This window comes from Oryzias latipes, chromosome 13 (genome assembly GCF_053564925.1).
Source record: "Oryzias latipes strain Hd-rR chromosome 13, Olatipes_Hd-rR_3.1".
Lineage (NCBI taxonomy): Eukaryota > Metazoa > Chordata > Actinopteri > Beloniformes > Adrianichthyidae > Oryzias > Oryzias latipes.
This window is the reverse complement of record NC_136249.1, coordinates 11,503,727-11,523,276: the sequence shown is the minus strand read 5'-3', so window position 1 is coordinate 11,523,276 and position 19,550 is coordinate 11,503,727. Positions and strand designations below refer to the sequence as shown.

At 39.1% G+C, this 19,550-nt stretch overlaps 1 protein-coding gene across 1 annotated transcript in view; it reads right to left on the bottom strand.

Moving 5' to 3' along the window:
• Positions 1 to 19,348, bottom strand: part of lekr1 (Leucine-, glutamate- and lysine-rich protein 1) — an 86,495-nt gene extending 67,147 nt beyond the window's left edge. The window contains exons 1-2 of the mRNA XM_011482854.4: positions 19,244 to 19,348; positions 17,417 to 17,520 (exon numbers count right to left, since the gene is read on the bottom strand). Of these exons, the coding sequence (XP_011481156.1) occupies positions 17,417 to 17,520; positions 19,244 to 19,247 (108 nt within the window). The 5' untranslated portion in view covers positions 19,248 to 19,348. The remainder of the gene's footprint in view (positions 1 to 17,416; positions 17,521 to 19,243) is intronic.
• Positions 19,349 to 19,550: the final 202 nt, after the last annotated feature.

Here is a 19,550-nt window from a genome sequence, read left to right as displayed (position 1 = left end):
GGTGACGGCATGAACGAGTGAGGAAAATGTAGCACTGAGCCCCCGGGGGTTTAGGTGTTTACTATACAGACTTTCTAATGGTTCTTTCAAGCAAATATGCAGCAAGTCCACAAGTGTGTATTGCATGACTGTGGTTTGTATAAAAATGCTTGTTTAAGAACATTTTTATGTGCGTTTGGGAGAAAGAGCGTGCATGGGCAAGATGTAGTCACAAAATCAAGACAGCAAGGATCCAACAAGACTGATGAGGACTGATGCATAACTCAAATACTTGCTCAGGCCTAAAACACACTTTTGTGCACACCTCAGGGGGGAACATTTGCTCGCCGCTCATAGATCGTGTGAGCCTGAGACTGAGCTCAGCCCTGCTGACACAACGCGTTTACTTAACCCTCAAACCACAAAGCTGAACCTTCTTCTTGCTGGCACACATGCACCCAAAAACACACATGTGATCACGCTTCTAAAGGAATAGTTTAGAGAGCAAAAGACACTTTTACATTTTCGAGAAAAGCAGGGAAAACTATGTTGATCTAAATAAAAGGGGAACAATTTTCTAATGTTTTTCATTCTAACGTCTATCCTCTGCATCTCATGTACCTGACTGTCAGAATGTAAATGTGAAAAAAACCTAAACATCTCTCATCCACTGCGTACTACTGATGACATTTGGAAGTTTTGAGTGATACCAAATGTGAAGGGGTGGGGCTCTGGGAAATGCAGTTTTTGGTGGATTAAACAAATATTGACAGGACACTTTTTTTTCTCTGATATTACAATTTCAGATCTGCTAATATAAAAGAATGTACACAAGTTTGAACGCCTAACAGTTTGTCCCTTCTGCAGAGCTGACCTCCAAAGTACCTCTTTGATGTTCCTTACTGGTGTTGTGGCAGCTACAGGCTCTCCAAGTCAGCTGTAGATTAAATATTAAGCAGAACAAAACTCAGCACTAAATGCCCCCAAATCTTTGAGCACTGATTTACTCAGCGTTTTCCAGATAAAATGGAAACACGTTATGGTCTACAGACAAGAAACACAACAAAAAATGACACTGAAAAAATATTTTTTAAATCTCTATCTCTTTGGTTTGTTAGATGTAATCTGTTACATGCATCTAAATCTTAATTGCAGATTCTTAAATATTGTGCGTGTCAATTTTTTACACTTTGACTTCTGCGTTTAAACAACCCCTTCATTTTTACATTTCCATGATATTCTTTTGGTTTTCCATAAAAAAATTTATCTCCAGTCATTTTTTCTCCCTTTTAGCCTTCCGATCTTCCCCCAAAATGCCCCCTTCCCCCCCTCGCTGTCCTCTAAATCCTCCTGTCTTTTCCTTCATCCACCTCTGCCTCCTCAGCTCCAGCTGCCGTGATCCATATGGCTCATCAAAAACCCCAGAAGTGGGTCACTGTCACGAACACAGACCTTCCACACATATGCGCACACACACATGAAAACACCCCCACCACTCTCAAATACAGAGCAGTCTACTATCATAAGCCGTGCACACGTGAAAACACATCTCCTGAACAAACCTGACTCAACAAGCAGCCATTGAATAAGGCAGAACAGGCAGTCCTGGCTAGGCTTTATGACAAAACCCCACAATTTAAAATAAATCCTTTCCAATATGTTACAAACATTTATTCACAATGTTTTAACCCAAATCATTGACTAAAATAGGGCATGGATTGTTACCTGAGCAAAACTCCATAACTTTTCATTATACTATGGTCCATGTGAATTCTTGATTCTGATTGGCTGCTGGGTGTGGTTTAAAAAGTGATAATTAACGGTGAAAATGCAAAAAGACGTTCCGGTCACATCTAATTGTTTTATATCTCTGTGCTGGCTTCTTTAAAACAAAATTTTGCTTCATCATCTGGACAGAAACAAGTGGTAAAAGGAGAACTTTTTCTCTGAAGTGACGCTTTTATTGACCCACCATGGCGACCAGCATAGATATCGCTTTCCTTTGCCGCTGCAGTCGAGGTCGGTGCCGGCTCAGCCGGCTAAGCGGCAGCACCACGTAACAAATTGTCAGTTTTTGTGAAAAATCGATTTAAACCAAAAAATTAACAAGAATAAAATACTAAAAACTGATTTAATATGTATTTCTTTTGTGAGTGACCATGGTATAGGCGGGTTAATGGCGTTATCAGAAATTAACACACTAAATTAATTAATTAAATTTAGCATGACTATGCAGCTTTTCTAAGACATCGATTCTGCAGAGCGGCAGTAGTTCAACAGAAATTCACCTCTGAGTGGTGGGCAGGAATATTGGTGGGGAGCAACGCCGCCCCCCTTCCCTTCCATGTTGGTGAGATTTCTCTGTTCACATGTTCCCCCGCTAGTAGATGATGATGCTCTAGCTATGGAGTTTGTGGCCTGCCCAGCGTATTTTCTACGTCACAAATACGCCCATTTTTAAACTGTATTTTTCATCTGCTCCCGATTCTCAACATTTTGAATAAAGAAATACTCAGAAATGCACTTTTTGAGATCAGTTTTCTTTGTCCTCCATCATCAGAAAAATGCCACAAGAAACTTGTTAAAAACAGCAAAAATACTATTTTCACTGAGGTGGGTGCTGAATGAACAGGATTCTTTGTGGCCTTTTTAGGATTTCTGGTTGAAGGATGAAGTGCATGAGGGCCTTTTGACATGAAGCCTGGCACTGGATTGATTGCAGACATAAAAGACACAAGTGCTGCGTCACACCATACCTGACTCCAGTCACTCTTTCAGCTCTTTCTCTTTGAATGGAACAAAAGCTTTGTTCTCTCTGTCTGTACGTCATCCTGCTTCAATCGTTTCCTGCGCAGTAACACACCCGATGGATCCCGCAAGCATTTGAGGAGGGATCATGCAGTTAAAAGACTAAACCATGCTTTTGTCCCTAAAACTTGTTAATCATTGATATTAGTGGCATTTCCCAGATTTGGTTTTTCAAAACAAAATATATGTTATAGATGAGTGTTTTATTTATCTGTGGCTTTGTTGAATTTCGTGACCCCCACTGTGTTGCTCAGTGTAGCGATAACCGACACTCATCTGGACCCCACAGCACAGCACACATTACACGGCAAGAATGCATGTGAGTGTGTGCGTGTAGATGTGTGTAACTTGTACCACCCTGATGTCTTCACCCGTGTCTGTGCTTCTGAGGGTGTGGGGGTGTGCGTGCCTCAGTGAATAGTTGTGAGTGGAAGAATGGAAAGGCGGGAGGGGAGGGGGTATAAGGCACAAGGGATGCACAGATGTGCAAGAGAGAAGGCATAAGTGTTTAAGTAGTTGAGATCAGACAGCTCTGGTTTTACTGAATAGCTTTAAAGAGTGTTGGATATGACCAAATCTGTGGTTGTGTTTGTCTAGATAGACTAAAAAATATATCTAGTTGCTATGTTTTTACAAACATACTGTATAATAAAAGATTTTTAAGGGATCAACAAACTATTAAGGGGTTAAGACGGAATTAGGGCAGCAGACAAAGGAAAAGTACTCAGGTTTGAAATATGTCAGGAGTCGGAATGGGTTTGTAAACGGTAGGAGAGTTCTAAGGTGTGGCGTTGGATGGCAAACCAGGATTCAGAGTTGCATGCTTGTCGCGTGACTCGTTGGCCATCTGTTTGCATATCTTATCTTTTCTTGCCCCCACTTCCCTTTTCGTGTCCGCCCATGTGCGTGGAAGCAGGGAAAGGGCAGTGGAAGGGAAAGAATCACCTATGGTTCCCCCGACCAACACTCGGCCACGCATGACATCACCCAGAAAACAATGGGCGAGACGCAGCACGGCACGGCATGACACACACAAAAACAAACAACTAGCCTGGGGAACCCGCATCAGGAAAAGGTCTGACTGGGTGCCCTTTGCACAAGGGTTTCACTTCTGTAGTCAATAAAAAGACCCAAATATTAAACCATGTTTGTTTAATGCACACTATATGAACTCAAATAATGTGTTATTATTAATAAAACATTTTTCTAATACATTTTTTTAGTCTATACATCTGTTCTAGCTTTTAATTCCTGTGATTGATTTTTAAAAGTTGTTTTTAATCAAACAAATCTATACCAGGTTTTGTGCTTTTCTGATGTTTTTTGTCACATACCAGACATCTAAAGGTTTTAAACAACACAGAGTTGTCAACTTTCTCATATGAAAAATTCCATTCCTCATTGAGAACAGATCGGGACTGCAGAAAGGCCAGTCCAGCACTGTTTACTCTTTGAGGCTGCATCCTTGCACTGATGTGATAACAGAAGTTGATGTCATCTTGAATCCTGCGGTGTTGAACAGTTATGAACAATTTCTTTGATTTTGGGCTGGTTGGTCTTTTTTAATCTTTGCTCTGGAGCATTTTATTGAAAAATAAAATGCTCCAGAGCAGCTTTTGATGTGTGATGGATCATAATGCAATGCTGTTTAGGCTCAAGGTTTGCCTTTTATCCATTAAAATTCATGCAAATTCCCCCCCAGTTTTTTAACAATGCACTATACAAAACATTTAAATGATTTCCATATGCATTTGTTGACTAAGTAAGAGTTAAATACTATTACTACCAAATGTTCTCTCTTTTATTTTTAAATTAGCCTACAACCTGAATTGCCAATTTAATGGTAAGCTAAAGGTGACAAAGCAAAATTCCAAATACCTTTAGGTACCGGTATATACTGTCTTAAATGAAACAAAATGTGATTGAAGCTTTGAGGTAAAGGACAAATAGTAAATGGCGAATTATACAGCACTCTGCTGCTTCCTTAGGCCCAAAGCGCTTTACAGTCACCCATTTACACACAATAACATTTTCACACTTTTCTATTTTGTTGACATTCTCAAAGTTCAAACCTTCATAAAAAATAAGTCCAGTATTATATAGAATTATATTATTATTATATTATAGAAAAAAAAAATCTGCTCGAGCTAAAAAATCTATATAGATTTGGAATTATAACGCATTTTGTACAGCAGCATGGAGGAGATTAATTGACAAGGTCAACAGCCAATCAGGACGCAGAACGCAGTGTCTGTTTAAAAAACAAACAAACAAATTATGCAAAACACAGAGACTGCGTAAGGTGAACCGTAATGTAGTAAGAGAACACGTATAGGCTTTTCTTTTCACAGAGCTCCACCTGTCACTGTTTCATCCACATCAGAGTTCTACAGGTGAGTTTATTCATCAAGATTGACACTGCCCTATAGTCGGAGGAAGGACACACTGAGTGACAAATCCTCTGAAACAGCTAGACCTAGTCATGTAGAGAAGCTTTTAGCACAAACTTCAATAAGGAAGAACTACTTCAGTTTCAGAAACTTTGGGTTCCTTCACTCTACTCACCACTCATCATTACATCTTCATTATGAACCAACAGTCTTCCTTTTTTCCTCAATCCATCACCATCAAATTTTTTACCTTAACCCTTTAACACTAAAGCTGTAGCTGCAGTGTTGACATTCAACCACTGTAACTTTTTAACCATTTAGGTAATTAACATAATTCCATTGGATTCTGAAATGCAACACTTTGCAGTAGTGAAGTGTTTACACAATCAATGTAAATCAGCTGATGATGCAGACAAAAGCAGCTTTGTGCTGTCAGTGCAAAGCCAATCTATTTTTATTGTTTCCCCCTAGCCAGGACTCCCTTGAAAAGAGATTCTTAATCTCAGTGGGACAATTCCTAGGTAAATAAAGGTTAAATAAATTACAAAAATATATAAAACAGCTTTTTTGAGTCAGAATCCGCTGGAATGACGTTAATCACTGAATGGTTAGGTGTCGCCGGCGATATCTCCGGTGTTAAAAGGTTAATACAGAGCATTTCACAGCCTTTCATTCCCCACCTGGAACGATGTATTAGCATGGTTTGGCCCCTGACCACCATCTGTGGTCTGAGTTTATCCCATTTCTAGCCTCCAAAGGTTATAGATCATTTTGTTTCTGAATATTTGTCTGTATTTAAAGGGCTTATATCATTCATTCATTTTCTATTCCGTTTTTCCCTTTCAGGGTCACTGGGCTGCTGGAGCCTATCCTGGCCACTTGTGGGTGAAGGCAGGGGACATCCTGGACAGGTCGCCAGTTTGTCGCAGGGTAGAATGTCCTCAAACACACACCCATTTACTCTTACATTCCCACCCAGGGACAATTTAGATTAACCAATTAACCTCTGAAGCATGTTTTTGGACAGTGGGAGGGAGCCAGAAATCCTGTGGAAAACCCATGCATGCACGGGGAGAACATGCAAACTCCACACAGAAAGGTCCCCCATTGATGTTCTGTTTCAGGTCCCTCAGCCAGGACTTGAACCGGGGGCCTTCTTGCTGTGAGGCAAGAGTGCTAACCACTGCGCCACCGTGCAGCCCGGTGGTGCAGTACTATCATGCATAATCTAATTTTTTTGAGCTTTTAAGTGTATGATGATGTTTATTCCTCACAAAAAAACAACAACCCCACTTCAGAGTATTCCTCTAAAAACCTGCGCTCTGAGCACCAGCCCCTCCCAGTCCATGAAAACAAGTGGGTTATCAGATTAGTGAGGAACAGCCCCTTCCAGGAAGAGGCTAACACATGCACACACCCACTTTCTCAGCGGAATTAGCGGTGATCGCTTTCATTTTTAAATGCACAATGTGCACATCCATCTTTGCAAAAATTCAGATGTTGCAGATGTTGTGGATGTCATCATTTTGGTGCCATTTCTCCTTCACTCCTTTTTATTTCCCTTTGCAAGAACTTTTTTTTTTTTTTGCTTTTAAGCAACAGATGTGTAAAAGTCTTTAATGAAGAGAACAACGCTCAATTTTTAATGGTGTAACCCAATGTAGTGAATCTCTGCTTTGACACAAGCTTCTGAAACACAAGTAAGTTCCTCAAGCGAGTGTATCATGTTTAAGCAACTCTCCAACAAAAACTATAGACAGCACTGAAACAGCCCCTCTACATTATTTACAGCATAGACGACAGTCAGCCATATACAGTGCCATCACAGCAAGAGAACTACTTGTATTATAATTTAATGATTCCCCTCTCTGGGCCTAGGTTTGAAAGCCAGACACCGTGCAGACAGAGGAGGTAAAAACAGGGCAGCAGGACAGCCAATGAAAGAAAGGAGGAAGAAAGAAAAAAAAACTAGAGACAATGGGGTGGGGGTTCAGTCTGTTACATTAATCAGAGTTAGCAGACAGTGCATGTGCTTCCGTTAGCCCCACTAGAACGAGCATCACAACACAGCTCAGCACGGTGTGGGTAACGGTGTGGGTTTGTGTATTTTCTATTTTGTCAGCTGAGGCCAATGACCCTGTGAATTAGTTTTTATTTGTTCTTCTTTGGTGTCCCTTTGTTTGCAGCTTTAACCGCACTCCCTCCATCGGGGGAAAACAAGACAGCAGCCAGTGTCTCTAAGATTATTAGTAATGCCTCTGAAGAGAAAAGCCCCAAATACTTTATTTACTTTTCATATTTCAAATGTCTCCTAAGTAGTAAACAGTTCCTTGTAAATAAACAAAGTTAAAATAAGAGTAAAATTGAAGCGTTACATTTTTAAGCTATCCAAAAATGTTTCATCAGAGCCAAATATCTAAGCAAAAAAAGGTCATAAAGTTAATCAAAGTATTGTTTTACTGTTGTTGGTTTAAAAAAAAACTGTATTTTACTGTAGTACTGAAAAATATTCATAATTCTTTGCCAGACTAATTACAAATGACTTCCATAAACGACAGCAGTGTAGATTACAGAAAACCCATGAAACAAGGAGGAAACTCAATGGACTGTTTTCTACTTTTCCAGTACAGAAGGATCATATTTTTTTCAAGGTTCATTTCAGTAATTAAAATTAAAATAAATGTACAGCTTAGATGTCACAATGAACACAAAGGACTCAAATGCATGAAGGCCAGTTTCCACACATGCTTGAATACCTAACACAGAAAACCAACAGAACATTCCAACACCAATGATATTGTAAGTGCCACCTAAATACCCAATCAAGGGCACAGCAGCCTCCAACAACAAAAACCAAAAACTCCCAAGACTGTGACATTAGCAGTTAATAAAAAAAAACCACTCAAATTGTTCAGAAAAGCCATTATGTTGTGGCAGAATGTCTCAATGTATCACAGTCAAGCAGTTATCCACACAGATAAAAGAAACTGATCCAAACTAAACAGAAACCACTGAGATAATGTCACTCTATGCTACGCTGATGACACCTTACAACACCTGTAATGTTAACTGTACAAGATCATCTCTTTGTTTTTGCTTTTTGCAAATATGTGCTCCATATTTTCATTGTGCTTCTTTTGTAAAATCCTATAAACAGTTTTTTGTGAAAAAATATGACTGATGACAGCTAATGGAAAAAGTCTTGGCTTTGTTAGAAATACGAAAAAAAAAAAAAATAAAGAACAAGGGAACCAGAGATCTGCCAACCTGTCCAGGGTGAACCGCACCTTCCCTAAATAGGAGCTGGGGATAGGCCCCAGCAGCTCATGATCCTAATATTGAAAGATAGATGGATGGAAACCAAAAATCTAAATATAAAAGGTTTATTCTCCACTTTCAACCACTTTCCGATGAGCAGTTGGTACACTCTAGGCACTGGTCAAGAGGCTTAAAGATTTGACATGAGGGATGAGTTGAGAAATTACATTTTGGGAAAGAGTCATTGCCAAAATAAAAGCTAACTTTCAAGAACAAGGCAACTGTAATACAACATTTGATTCTACCCCTCTACCTAACCGACATTTTGAATCCTGTTAAAGCAATGAGCCACATTTTTAAGTAGTGGTTATGGACTAAAGGAGGGATGGAGAAGATAAAAATGGTGTAAGCCTACAACATTGAGCAACTAGCAAAAAGATGGGAAACTACCAGAAGTCACCTTCTTGGAAAGTTACAAAGAGAACCAGCAGGCATTAATGGAATGCATTTTGAAAGTTCATAGGTCGACGTTTATGGCATGTAAACGAACCCTTCATAATTTATTATTATTTTGTAATTCTTGGGAATGAATCCCAGATGATCTACCACACTCACCTGAATTATGAATGAAACCAGAGTCTGACAGGTGGCGTCTGAAAAATTTGCTTCGATTTGTGTGCATGTGTCAGGGAAAGAAAGAGTCATTGTTTGTGTGTTTGTGTTTGTGTGTGTGTGTGTGTGTGTGGGGGCGGTGGGGGGGGGGACTTATCCAGAAAAGGATTCATCAATAAAGTTAAACGAATGCCGTGATTTTCTGATCTGAACCTTTTTACACACTGGAGCAACATTGTTTTGACAACCCTTACTTTGACGCAATTAATGTAATATCAGCTACTTCTAAAGCGGAGACAAACAGCTTTGTGTTGACATGCAACACTTTACAGTAGTGAAGTGTGTGCGCCATCAACCTAAATCAGCTGATTCAGTGGCAGAGAAAAGCAGCTTTCCATATTAGCTTTGCTTTGGGATGCAATGCCACACTTTATGTTGGTACTGTGTTGCATATTCATTCAAAGCTGACAAGAGAAGCCACTTTTCTCCACGTCAAAATCATCTGAATCACGTTGAAAGGACGAACAGTCATTAGAGCGAGGCATGTCAAAGAGCGTGTGTTACTTATTGATGGTCACATCTCCGCTGTTAAAGTGTCAATTTTCAATATCTAACCTTAACTAGGCAGTGGTGTTGAGTGAAACACAGACAAAACAGTGTCATCAAGCTAAGTTTAAAGGTTTGTGAACAAAACAAAAAAATCCCAATTTATTGTAATAGATACCTGCAATAAAATAGTAAATTTAGAATTACTCTTAGAAAATGTTTATTGACATTTAAGTAAATTAATTTAAGTGAAGGTAGTGTCTGAAGTTTTTTGTGTGCTCTTAATCTACATTCATTAACATTTCTATTGTTGATTAAATGAAAATTTCCTCTGGTTTAACTATGAAAAATAACAAGTTTTTTCATCATTTGTTGTTGCTTAAAGTATATATTTTTTTATCAATAAGCTGTCCTTCCTTGAACTTCCCAGACCTGATTGTGTCAGAGGTTATTCACGAGAACTGTCCCTTCTTCCGCCCGTTTTCCCGTGAGTTCCCCGTGTCTCTTTCACGCCGTGCTTCCTCTCCATTTGGATGGTGAACGTCTTGTCCTGTTACACTCTGTGTTCGAACTTCTGAGACAGTCTGTGACATTTGACGAATAAACGGGCTGCATCAGCATCTCGGGGAGAACGAGAGGTGCTCTGCTGTGGCGTGAAAAAGTTCTGTGCTGGGCTGGCGGTGGGCCCCCCGGCACTATTTAGACCGGAACACTGTGCCAGGACACGGAGAACACATCTTTCGAGTTGAAGTCACTTTGACAATTCAGAGAAGGAAAAACCCATCACACTGAGAAGGAACAAAAATAAATCAATCAAAGAAGCAACATTACCAAGATGAACTTCATGTTCAGACCACTGTAATTTCTCTGTTACTGCTTTGGCACATAGTCTGCTTTAATCACACGTTTTCCTAATAGAACCTGCAAGAACAAACAAGCTGCCTAAGTGCAGGATTTAATGGTTTTTCATTCATAGTCTATTATTTAGTACAGGTTTCTTTACACATTAATGGTTTTACGGTTTCCCGCCTGTGCAGATCAGACAGATAGAAGTACACGTTAACAAGCGCTAAATTCAAAAATACTTATACTGTTGGGACATAGAAGTAACTTGTTTGTCTGGTCATATAAATTGATAAAAAACAAAAATACATCCTGTACATTGAATAATGTTTTTATTTTTCCTAATGTGGAGTCAGGTTTATGCTCTAGACAATACAGAAAAAAAAGAGATGAAAAAAGAAAGAATAGAATAGAAAAAGTAAATCTATTGTCTCCTTGCAAATTATTTAGACTTTTTCTTTAATAAAAGATAGAATCCCTGGATCAATAAAGACACATCAGAACAACTGCAGACACACATTTACATTATAAAATTAGAAAAAAACATTTTTAGAGCATTTCAAACACATTAATGAAGTTAAAATAAAATTCTGGGTTAATAATGTGCCTATAGTGGAGTTACTCATTAAACATCTGTTTCCATTTTAATTTAATCTCTTTATTTTGATAAAAACAATATTAGAGGATTAAATGTAGGATTTATGTTTAATTTATGGCTATATTAACACATCTAGTGAGTAGAGTGTAGATCACATGTGTCAAACTCAAGGCCCGCGGGCAAAATGTGGCCCGCCATGTCATTTGATGTGGCCCGCAAGAGCAGGAAAGTTTTTAAATTCTTAGAATAATAAAATAAAAATTGGTGTGTATTTATTCATATCTAGGGAGAATCAGACTTGAACTATCGGACTGGGCAACTACATTAGGACTTAAACACTCTCCATACAACCTAACCTGACAGAATCAAATGTAAAAAGATTTATGCTAGAGTAACAAGAAAACATATGTTTTCTATGCAACTGTTATTGTCACTTTAAAAGTTATAGTAAATAAATAAATGAGTTATTTAACATTAGGGAGTACAGTTAACCCTTGTTTTTCGCGGGGGGTACGTTCCAAAAAGAATGATAGGCAAAATCCGTGAAGAAGAATCCTTTTTTTTTTTTTTTTTTTTTACAATTATTATACAATTAAATACTCTATTATACATTGAAAAGAAAGAACAAACCATTTTACAGGCTCATGCATTTGTTTCACAAATCAAAGTACTTTAAAAACGTTTTTTTCAACAAATAACTTCTGTACTGTACTGTCAAATAATAATTTTAATCATCGATGTGAACATAAGGCTTCAAATTGCAGAGATTAGCCCCACCCACCGAGACCCGAGTAATTGGATTAAACGGGAGAAAATTTAAAATAATTATAAAAAAAGTCGGACAAATAGTGACTCAGGTGTATTTCACTGCTCTACAGACTGAGCCGCTGCATCCTGACTCCGCTCTGCAGTGTTTTCTTCTTTTGAAGCCCGCGGTGCAGCTGTGTTTGGTCGGGAGAAGAACATAGTGATAGGCAGTTGTTGTCGCTCTTTTTCTATGGGTTTTAGAGAAACTCGAAATTGCTAGAGAATTTGCACGTATGTAATTTAAATTTGGCATGCTGTTTTACGTACGTGTACATATTAAACTCCAACGTTATTGACGCACAGGTAGAGAAGAAGCGGAATGACTTTTTTCAGCCAATCAGAATGCAGAACACAATGCACGATGCAAATCCGTGAAGTAGCGAAACCGTGAAAAGTAAACCGCGTTATGGCAAGGGATCACTCTAGTTACATTTATTTTTCATTACATTTAGTTACATGTATAAGTTTTATCTGGCCCTTTGAGGACAACCACTATGCTGATGTGGCCCCCGCTCAAAATGAGTTTGACCCCCCTGGTGTAGATTGTAAAGGACTAAAGATGTTGAATGGTGACAAGAAAAGAAAGCAATAGTAGTTGAATCAGGAGGAGAAATAAATTTGCAGTAGAAAAAGATTGTAGCACCGATGTAGAAGCTTCAGTCTGCTGCCACTAATCCTTTGCTCCGCTCCATTCAGATGCATCAACTTACATATGATTAGATTCAGAATCGCCTTGTGTCAGATAAATGCATCTAGACATTAAAGAAAAACACAATTATAAACAACAAACCACAACAAGAATCAAGTTTCTCATGCACGAGGGAGAGGAGCAAATGTGTTGGTAAAGGTCCACCACGTTTCTCTTCTCAAAGGTCTGCCTCTCCCTGTGCTGCTTTTATTAAGAACACAAGTGGGAGGTAACAATTCAAGACAAAGACAAAAAGTTCATTAGGGGGTGTCGTCAAATGACCCTTTTGGTTGGATTCTAAGTTCAAACAGTATCCCTTATCAGCTGAGGACAGTGTGTCGTAAACCCCTCATCCTGGGTGGGGGATGAGAAGCAGATGAACAAACACACAACTGTTTTCAGAAGAGGTAAAAAGGTCAATCTGAGTTAACATTTAAACATACATTTAACCAAATACATTTAAGCAATGATAATAATAAAACAAATTCCTTCACACCTTGTCTGGCCTAGGATCTGGCTTAAAACTGTACAACTGGATAGCTGTGATGTTGCTCCCTATTTTTCGTGCACCGCTAATGTTAGGTCCGGGTAGTGAGGGGCTGTAAACTGGTATGTAAACAAAGGGATGATGGGAACTTAAGAAAAATGCCGACAGTTTCACACGCAATTCAGAGGAGAATTTCTAATGAAGTACCCTACTCTAATCTGGAACTATGTTCTTGAAAACTAGGAAGGCGTATTCATCATTAAAAGGCCGCTGTGAACGCTTTTACAATAGATCAAGAGATGATCAAAATGGGACTTAAATAAATATGAAAAAATATTAATAAAGGAAAGAGTAAAAATATCTGAGTACATTGGAACAGTTGGTAGATGCTGTAGAAATGATTTATTGATTGTTTTGGCTTTAAGATCAGCATGAAATTTTTCTTGAAAAAGTTGAAGAAGTATTAATTTGTTCTTAATAAAATAATTCCAAATCGAAATCTGACATAAGAAGATGACACGCAGATCATGTCATGATATCCAGATCAAGTTAGTTCATAATGACACATTTGTCACAGCATCCCTGCCTCGGAATTTCTAATGGCCAACAGGAGGGCAAATCTAGTCTGTAAAAATCCCACCTCATCCAGTTGTGGGTGAATCTTTTCTCTTTGCATTTTCAGATTCATTTCAACTCAAAAATACCTCATTAATCCCTGAGGCGAAATTAGAAAATGTGATGTTTGTGTCCTGATTGTGTTGCATCAGGCCCGGTGTACAGTCACAATAAATATCTGCGGGCCTGAAGGTTCAGTGCAGTCTGAGTGTGTGGGTGGAAAACATTGTGTGTGTAACCGCAGAACTCCTTCACAGCAGCCCACCACTAAACCTCAGTGCCAGCCCTCTCACAGCACACCAGGATTAACAGCACTTAAATGGGCCTGTTAGTACACTGCCTCCTCTTCGCCTCCCACGCCAGCCATTACACATGGCGCTGCCCACAGTGTTATGCTCACAACGCAGACATCCCTCTGTTGGGTTTGTGTTCCCTGCACGACCCCGGCTACCTAAGCCTCCTCCAATAAACGGTGCTGAAGTGAGCTCAGCAGGAGGCTAAGCCCACAACATCCACTGTTTTAGGGGCCTATTGGAATTTGAGTAGACGATACATGAAGTTAAATGCCTGCGGAGGTCCTGAGAATAAACACAGACAGCAGCATTTTGGTTCCTTCCTTCATTTGTTAGTAATAACGTCTCATTTTTTCAAGAGTTAGAGTTTGGGGGCAATCACACACAAAACAAAAGTAGCTTTTTGTACCAGGAAAGTCAATTACTAATGGATATCGAATTAAATGTATCAGTGGTGCTGTGTTAAAAGGTTAACATACAGTCGAGTTGGTGGGACTTGTATTAGTTGTGTGCCACCAAACAGACTGTTACAGCAAGATTAGTGGACAATACTTGCACATGAGGAAAGACTAGCCAACACAGCATAAAACCAGGGCATGCATTATTTATAGTCCTCGTCTGGCCTCAATGAGAAATTCCAAAAATTACTAGAGAGCACCAGACGGAGGAAATGAAACAACAAACGTGAAGAGAGTCCTTAGATCAGAGAAAAAAAAACAGCCATTTTTCTGGACTAAATTCAAGTTTTGAGCAGACCGAGCTACCAATCCTCATTTTGTTCACTAAGGAATTCTTTCATTATTATTTCTTTGAGTCACGTCAAGGGAGCATCCCTAAACGTCATGTTTCTGTTAACAAACTGTTGAAAGACTTTCACGCAGGGTGGTTCCTGTGAGATCATTGTCATCATGGGATGTGCTCTGCCAAACCTGCTTTGTGTTTGTGAGCAACTGATAATGAAAAAGGCAAACAGTGCTGTTAGCTACTGTGGACTCCAAAAACAAAGGCCTAGTCAGCCTTGAGGCCCGTACACACCGGGACGAATATTCAAAAACCAAAAAAACGAACCCGGAGCGTTTTTTAAAAAGTGACGCTTTGACGCGCGGGGTTTTTTCGCGTCGGTGTGCACACTCACATTGGTGCCCTTTGTTTAGTCACGAGGCGTTAAACGTCGGCGAATATCGCGAGCGAAATTCGTCCCGGTGTGTTTAGTCACAACTGCCCTCATGGGTGGATATGGACTGTCTGGGGGGGGACCTGTACAGGGAAGTCAGAGAGGCCAGACTGAAATGGTTCATACATGTCAAGAGGAGAGACTGTGAATATCTTGGTAGAAGGATTCTGAGTCTAGAGCTGCTAGCCAGGAAGTCAGGAGGAAGACCAAAGAGGAGGTTTGTTGATGCAGAAAACGAAGACATGAGGGTAGTTGGTCTTAAAGTAAAGGATGCAGAAGATAGGGTTAGATGGAGGAAATGGATTTTGGGCAACTCTTGAAGGGAAAAGACTAAAGGAGAAGAAGAAGAAGCAATCATAAATGGAAAATGGGATAAATTATGTGAAAAATGCATTAAACTGCAACAGAACTGAGCTTCATGTTGGGGTAATAACTTGAAACTTCTTGGGTTTCTTTACCATCAATTGCTCATACTGTAAACCAAAAGTTTTAGACTTCTGTTCATGTTCAGCATAATGGTGCTACAGTCTATTAAAGTCCAACTCAAATTTGGAGGTGTCTTGAATGCATTCCCAGTGGTCTTTTAACTATGAATATGCCGGCTTTAGACAAAATCCAAAAACCTGTCATTTTCTAGGACATAGATTCTGCAGTGGTTCTAGTAGAAGTTCGTCATTGAGTTGTGGGCAGGACTGTTGACGCAGAGCTACCCCGCCCCCCTTCCCCTCCCCATTACAAAAAGCTTGGAGCAGGGAGCTTGAGCCCTGTTCACTGTATTTCCTGTGTCACAAATGCACTATTTCCAATGACGTTTTTTCTTCTGCTCCTGATTCATAACAGTTTGAACAAAACTATTCTCAGAAATGCAAAGTAAGGCTTATTTCTGAATAAATATCCTCCACAGTCGACTATGACTTTTTAAAGGATCAACTAAAAACGTACAACCACGCTGTTAAACAGGCAAGGACACTTTATTTTTTTATTATTATTATTATTTATTATTTTCTTGGGGATCCATTTTTCTGGGGCACCACCGGCTTGACCTGTAGGGGGTGCTATTGCTGCGGTGCCCATTCTGGTTGGGCGGGCTGGGGTCCCGCTCTGTGGTCTAATAGCCATGGAGTGGGCCCTGGGCTGCTCTGTGCTGGGCGGGCGCTGTGGTAGTGACCCCTGTGGTCGGGCTGGGCCTTGGAATAAATGGATCCCCATGATATCGTTTCCTCGCAGCAGAACCAAGCCAGACCTTCTTTTAGCTGCAGTTCTTTGTTTCTGTTCAGGGTTCTACGGGGGAACTGGGTGGGTGGGGTGTGGGTGTGGGTGGCGTGGGGGGTGGTGAGGGAGGGGTCCCATCTTTGTGTGATTGTCCTTAGTTTGCTGTTTTTAACAATTTTCGGGTTTTTTGACTGTTTTATCTGCTTTTATGTTAAGCGCTTTGTGTTTTTAACTGAAATGAAAGGCGCTATATAAATAAATAAAGTTTGAGTTTGAGTTTTAATGAAAATAAGATGCCACAATAGCATATAAAAAAACACAATTTCCATTGGAGTGGGTCTTTAAGACTTACAGTCATTCGTGTGCACATTTCTCCTTAGAAGCCTCTCCAGCATTTTAATAAGGTTGAGGTGTGGGGGAGTGAATAGAACACTAAACTGCTGGTGTGTTTGTAACCTTCATCTTAGAAATTACCTCATATTTGACTGAAAAACATTGAAAGGTTGAGTTTACTTTGCACTCTCTACAAGGCTCTCAGGACCAGTTGCACCTAAACAAGCTCACATCAGTACTTCTCCGCCGTTGTGTGTAAAGCTAACGTGTTGTGTTGTGACCCTTCTGGGCCACCGTAGTGTTCTCACAAAAAAAAAGACAACAACAACAACTTTGCAGCAGTCACTCAGTGGATGCAAAGATTTTTCCAAAAGTCCTACGATTAAAAACATCCAGGAAGTCCCTTTTAAATGAACGAGATAAGACACTGTTTATTTATACAACATGGCAAACAGACATGCCACACGTTTAATGGGAGTATGAAACTCCCACCCTTTATTGGAAATGATACGAGTCAGCACAGCTTTGTTGCCATGGTACTTTTGTGTGTTTTCTCCCAAAACAGACTAGAAATAAGAAGAGGCTTTTCCTGTTTCTTCCTACGATCATATGGATCATTGCAGCACATGAAGAGGAAGAATCAGCAGCAGCAGGAAACACGTTTTATGTTTCACAGTTTTACACAACAGTCGGTTGAAAGACTTCAAATTTCAATAACTTTTAAAGATTACATTAAAAAAACAACAACAGAAAAACATTGTTTTTAGACGTACCTTTTCTAACCCTTCTGGCAGCGGGTGAATGGCAGCTCTGTGCTGAAGCACCTTGATATTTTCCTCTTCCATCCGCTCAGCTTCCACAGATTTTTCTTCATCGCCTAAATAACACAAAACTGGCTCTTAAATAGTCCACATTAGATTTTACGAATGCTTTTGACTTACAATTTATTGTTCATTTAGTAGTAAACATAAAAGACATAATTTTGTCAAATCCATGGTCTTTTTTCTTTTTTTTTTAAATTATGCTGGAGGACCAAAATGTCTTCCTCTGAACAGTAATCTAGGAATGAAAAAAGAACAGAAAATGAGCAACAAAGTTAAGCATCCAAAATTTGTCAAAAGTTGACTTGTTGTCACAATTAAACCTCCAGGTCACTTGGAATGGAGGCGTACTGCATTCACATAAAAACATTACAATGTTTTCATCTGTAGAAAAACATTAAACTGAAGGGATTTTTCGATGACTTCTTTTCTGTGTTTTTCAGTTTTATATTATTAAGAACTACAAAAGCAAAGAAGTGCAAACAGGCTGGGAACGAAGATCACCTGTGTGTGTGTGAGTGTGTGTGCATATGTGTGTGTGCGTTTTTTTTATTAAAAGCAAAACTGTTTAATACTATTCAACCATAAAAAAACAAATAGTGCAGAAAACACAACAAACAGATGCATCAATGAGAAAAGAAAGATAGTAGTCCAGATTTCTGCTAAATATCATAGAATAGCTTATTAATGAGTTTTTTTTTTTTTGCAATTAAAAGAAAAAGTCATTTTAGGTTTACAGCTTAGTGATACAAAATTAATTGTTATACTCTAATAATTTCCCAATCCTTGGTTATGTCCAGTTATGGTATCTAACATCTGCAGTGTGATGTGCTGTCATGGATCTGACTCCATGTCCAGGAGATTTTGAATTGAAGTCATGCAGGGCAGATCCAACCTCTGTATGTTTGTGTGTACACATTCTGAGAACATCGATCCATCTGTTCACCGGAGGTCATCGGGATGCAGAACATCAACTCAACACTTGAACTCTGAATAAATTCCCATTGCCAACAAGGAGAAATCTGCCATTCATTCTCCTACTTACACCCCCATGTGCTTAGCAACATCACAGAGATTAACCACTACTTGGAAATACATAAAAAATTTCATATAACTTGGAGTGATACATAAATGAATTTGCACATCCTTACAATAACCAGCTTTTTCTTGATGCATGCAAACAAACAAGGCCAGCAGGTACCACCCACTATATGCTTCTATTTTCTAATAAACACAGACTTCATGCCCTCTCTGCATGCGGTCTCATGGCTCTGCATTTAAAACACTGAGGAGACCCTCTATCCTTGTCCACCACAACAAAGAAGGCAGCACCATGATGACACTACGTTAACCCATTACTAAAGATGGATGCATTGAAGAAAGCAAAGTTCATGTTACTAATTAAAAAAAGAAACCAAGAAAGAAGTTTAATCTGTGTATGTTACTTTGTCAGAATTTGTTGTCTAAACTTGAAAAACTGGAAAATGAAAACATTTCAATTTAAAAGAAAAAACATACCGTGTCACATGCTCTAACTGAATGAAAAATAATTGTAAATACTAAATACATAACAAATCTATTAATTAATCAATAAGTAATGACAATATTTTAGTTTATAACAATAAAAATACTTAAAATAAATTCTTTGAACTACTGATAGTGACATTGGGCTTCGATTCAGAAGTTTGTTTCAGTAAACAAATCAGGAGCTTGCTAAAGTAACATTTGTCAAGTTGTCATGTTTTACTTTCACAGACCTGAACACAAACTTTTACTCACCCATTATCAGGTAGATACAGAAAGTGCAGGAATCCGAGAAGGCTCAATTCACAGCAACTCGAGGAAGGGGGTTGTCCCAGTTGTTGCTATGACAACGACAAAACAATGTTACGTCACGGAGTGTCACAGACGCTTTTCCTTTTTTCTTCCTTCAGCAATCAAAGGTCTTGATTAAAAACCGTTCATTGGCACGTTTTGAAAGCAACCAGTTGTTTTTTTCTTTGTTTGTGTTGTCTCTGTTCATTTTTAAATGACTTCTTTTAAATTAAGCGATCAAAAAATGGGTAATTATTAAAAGTTATTAAGA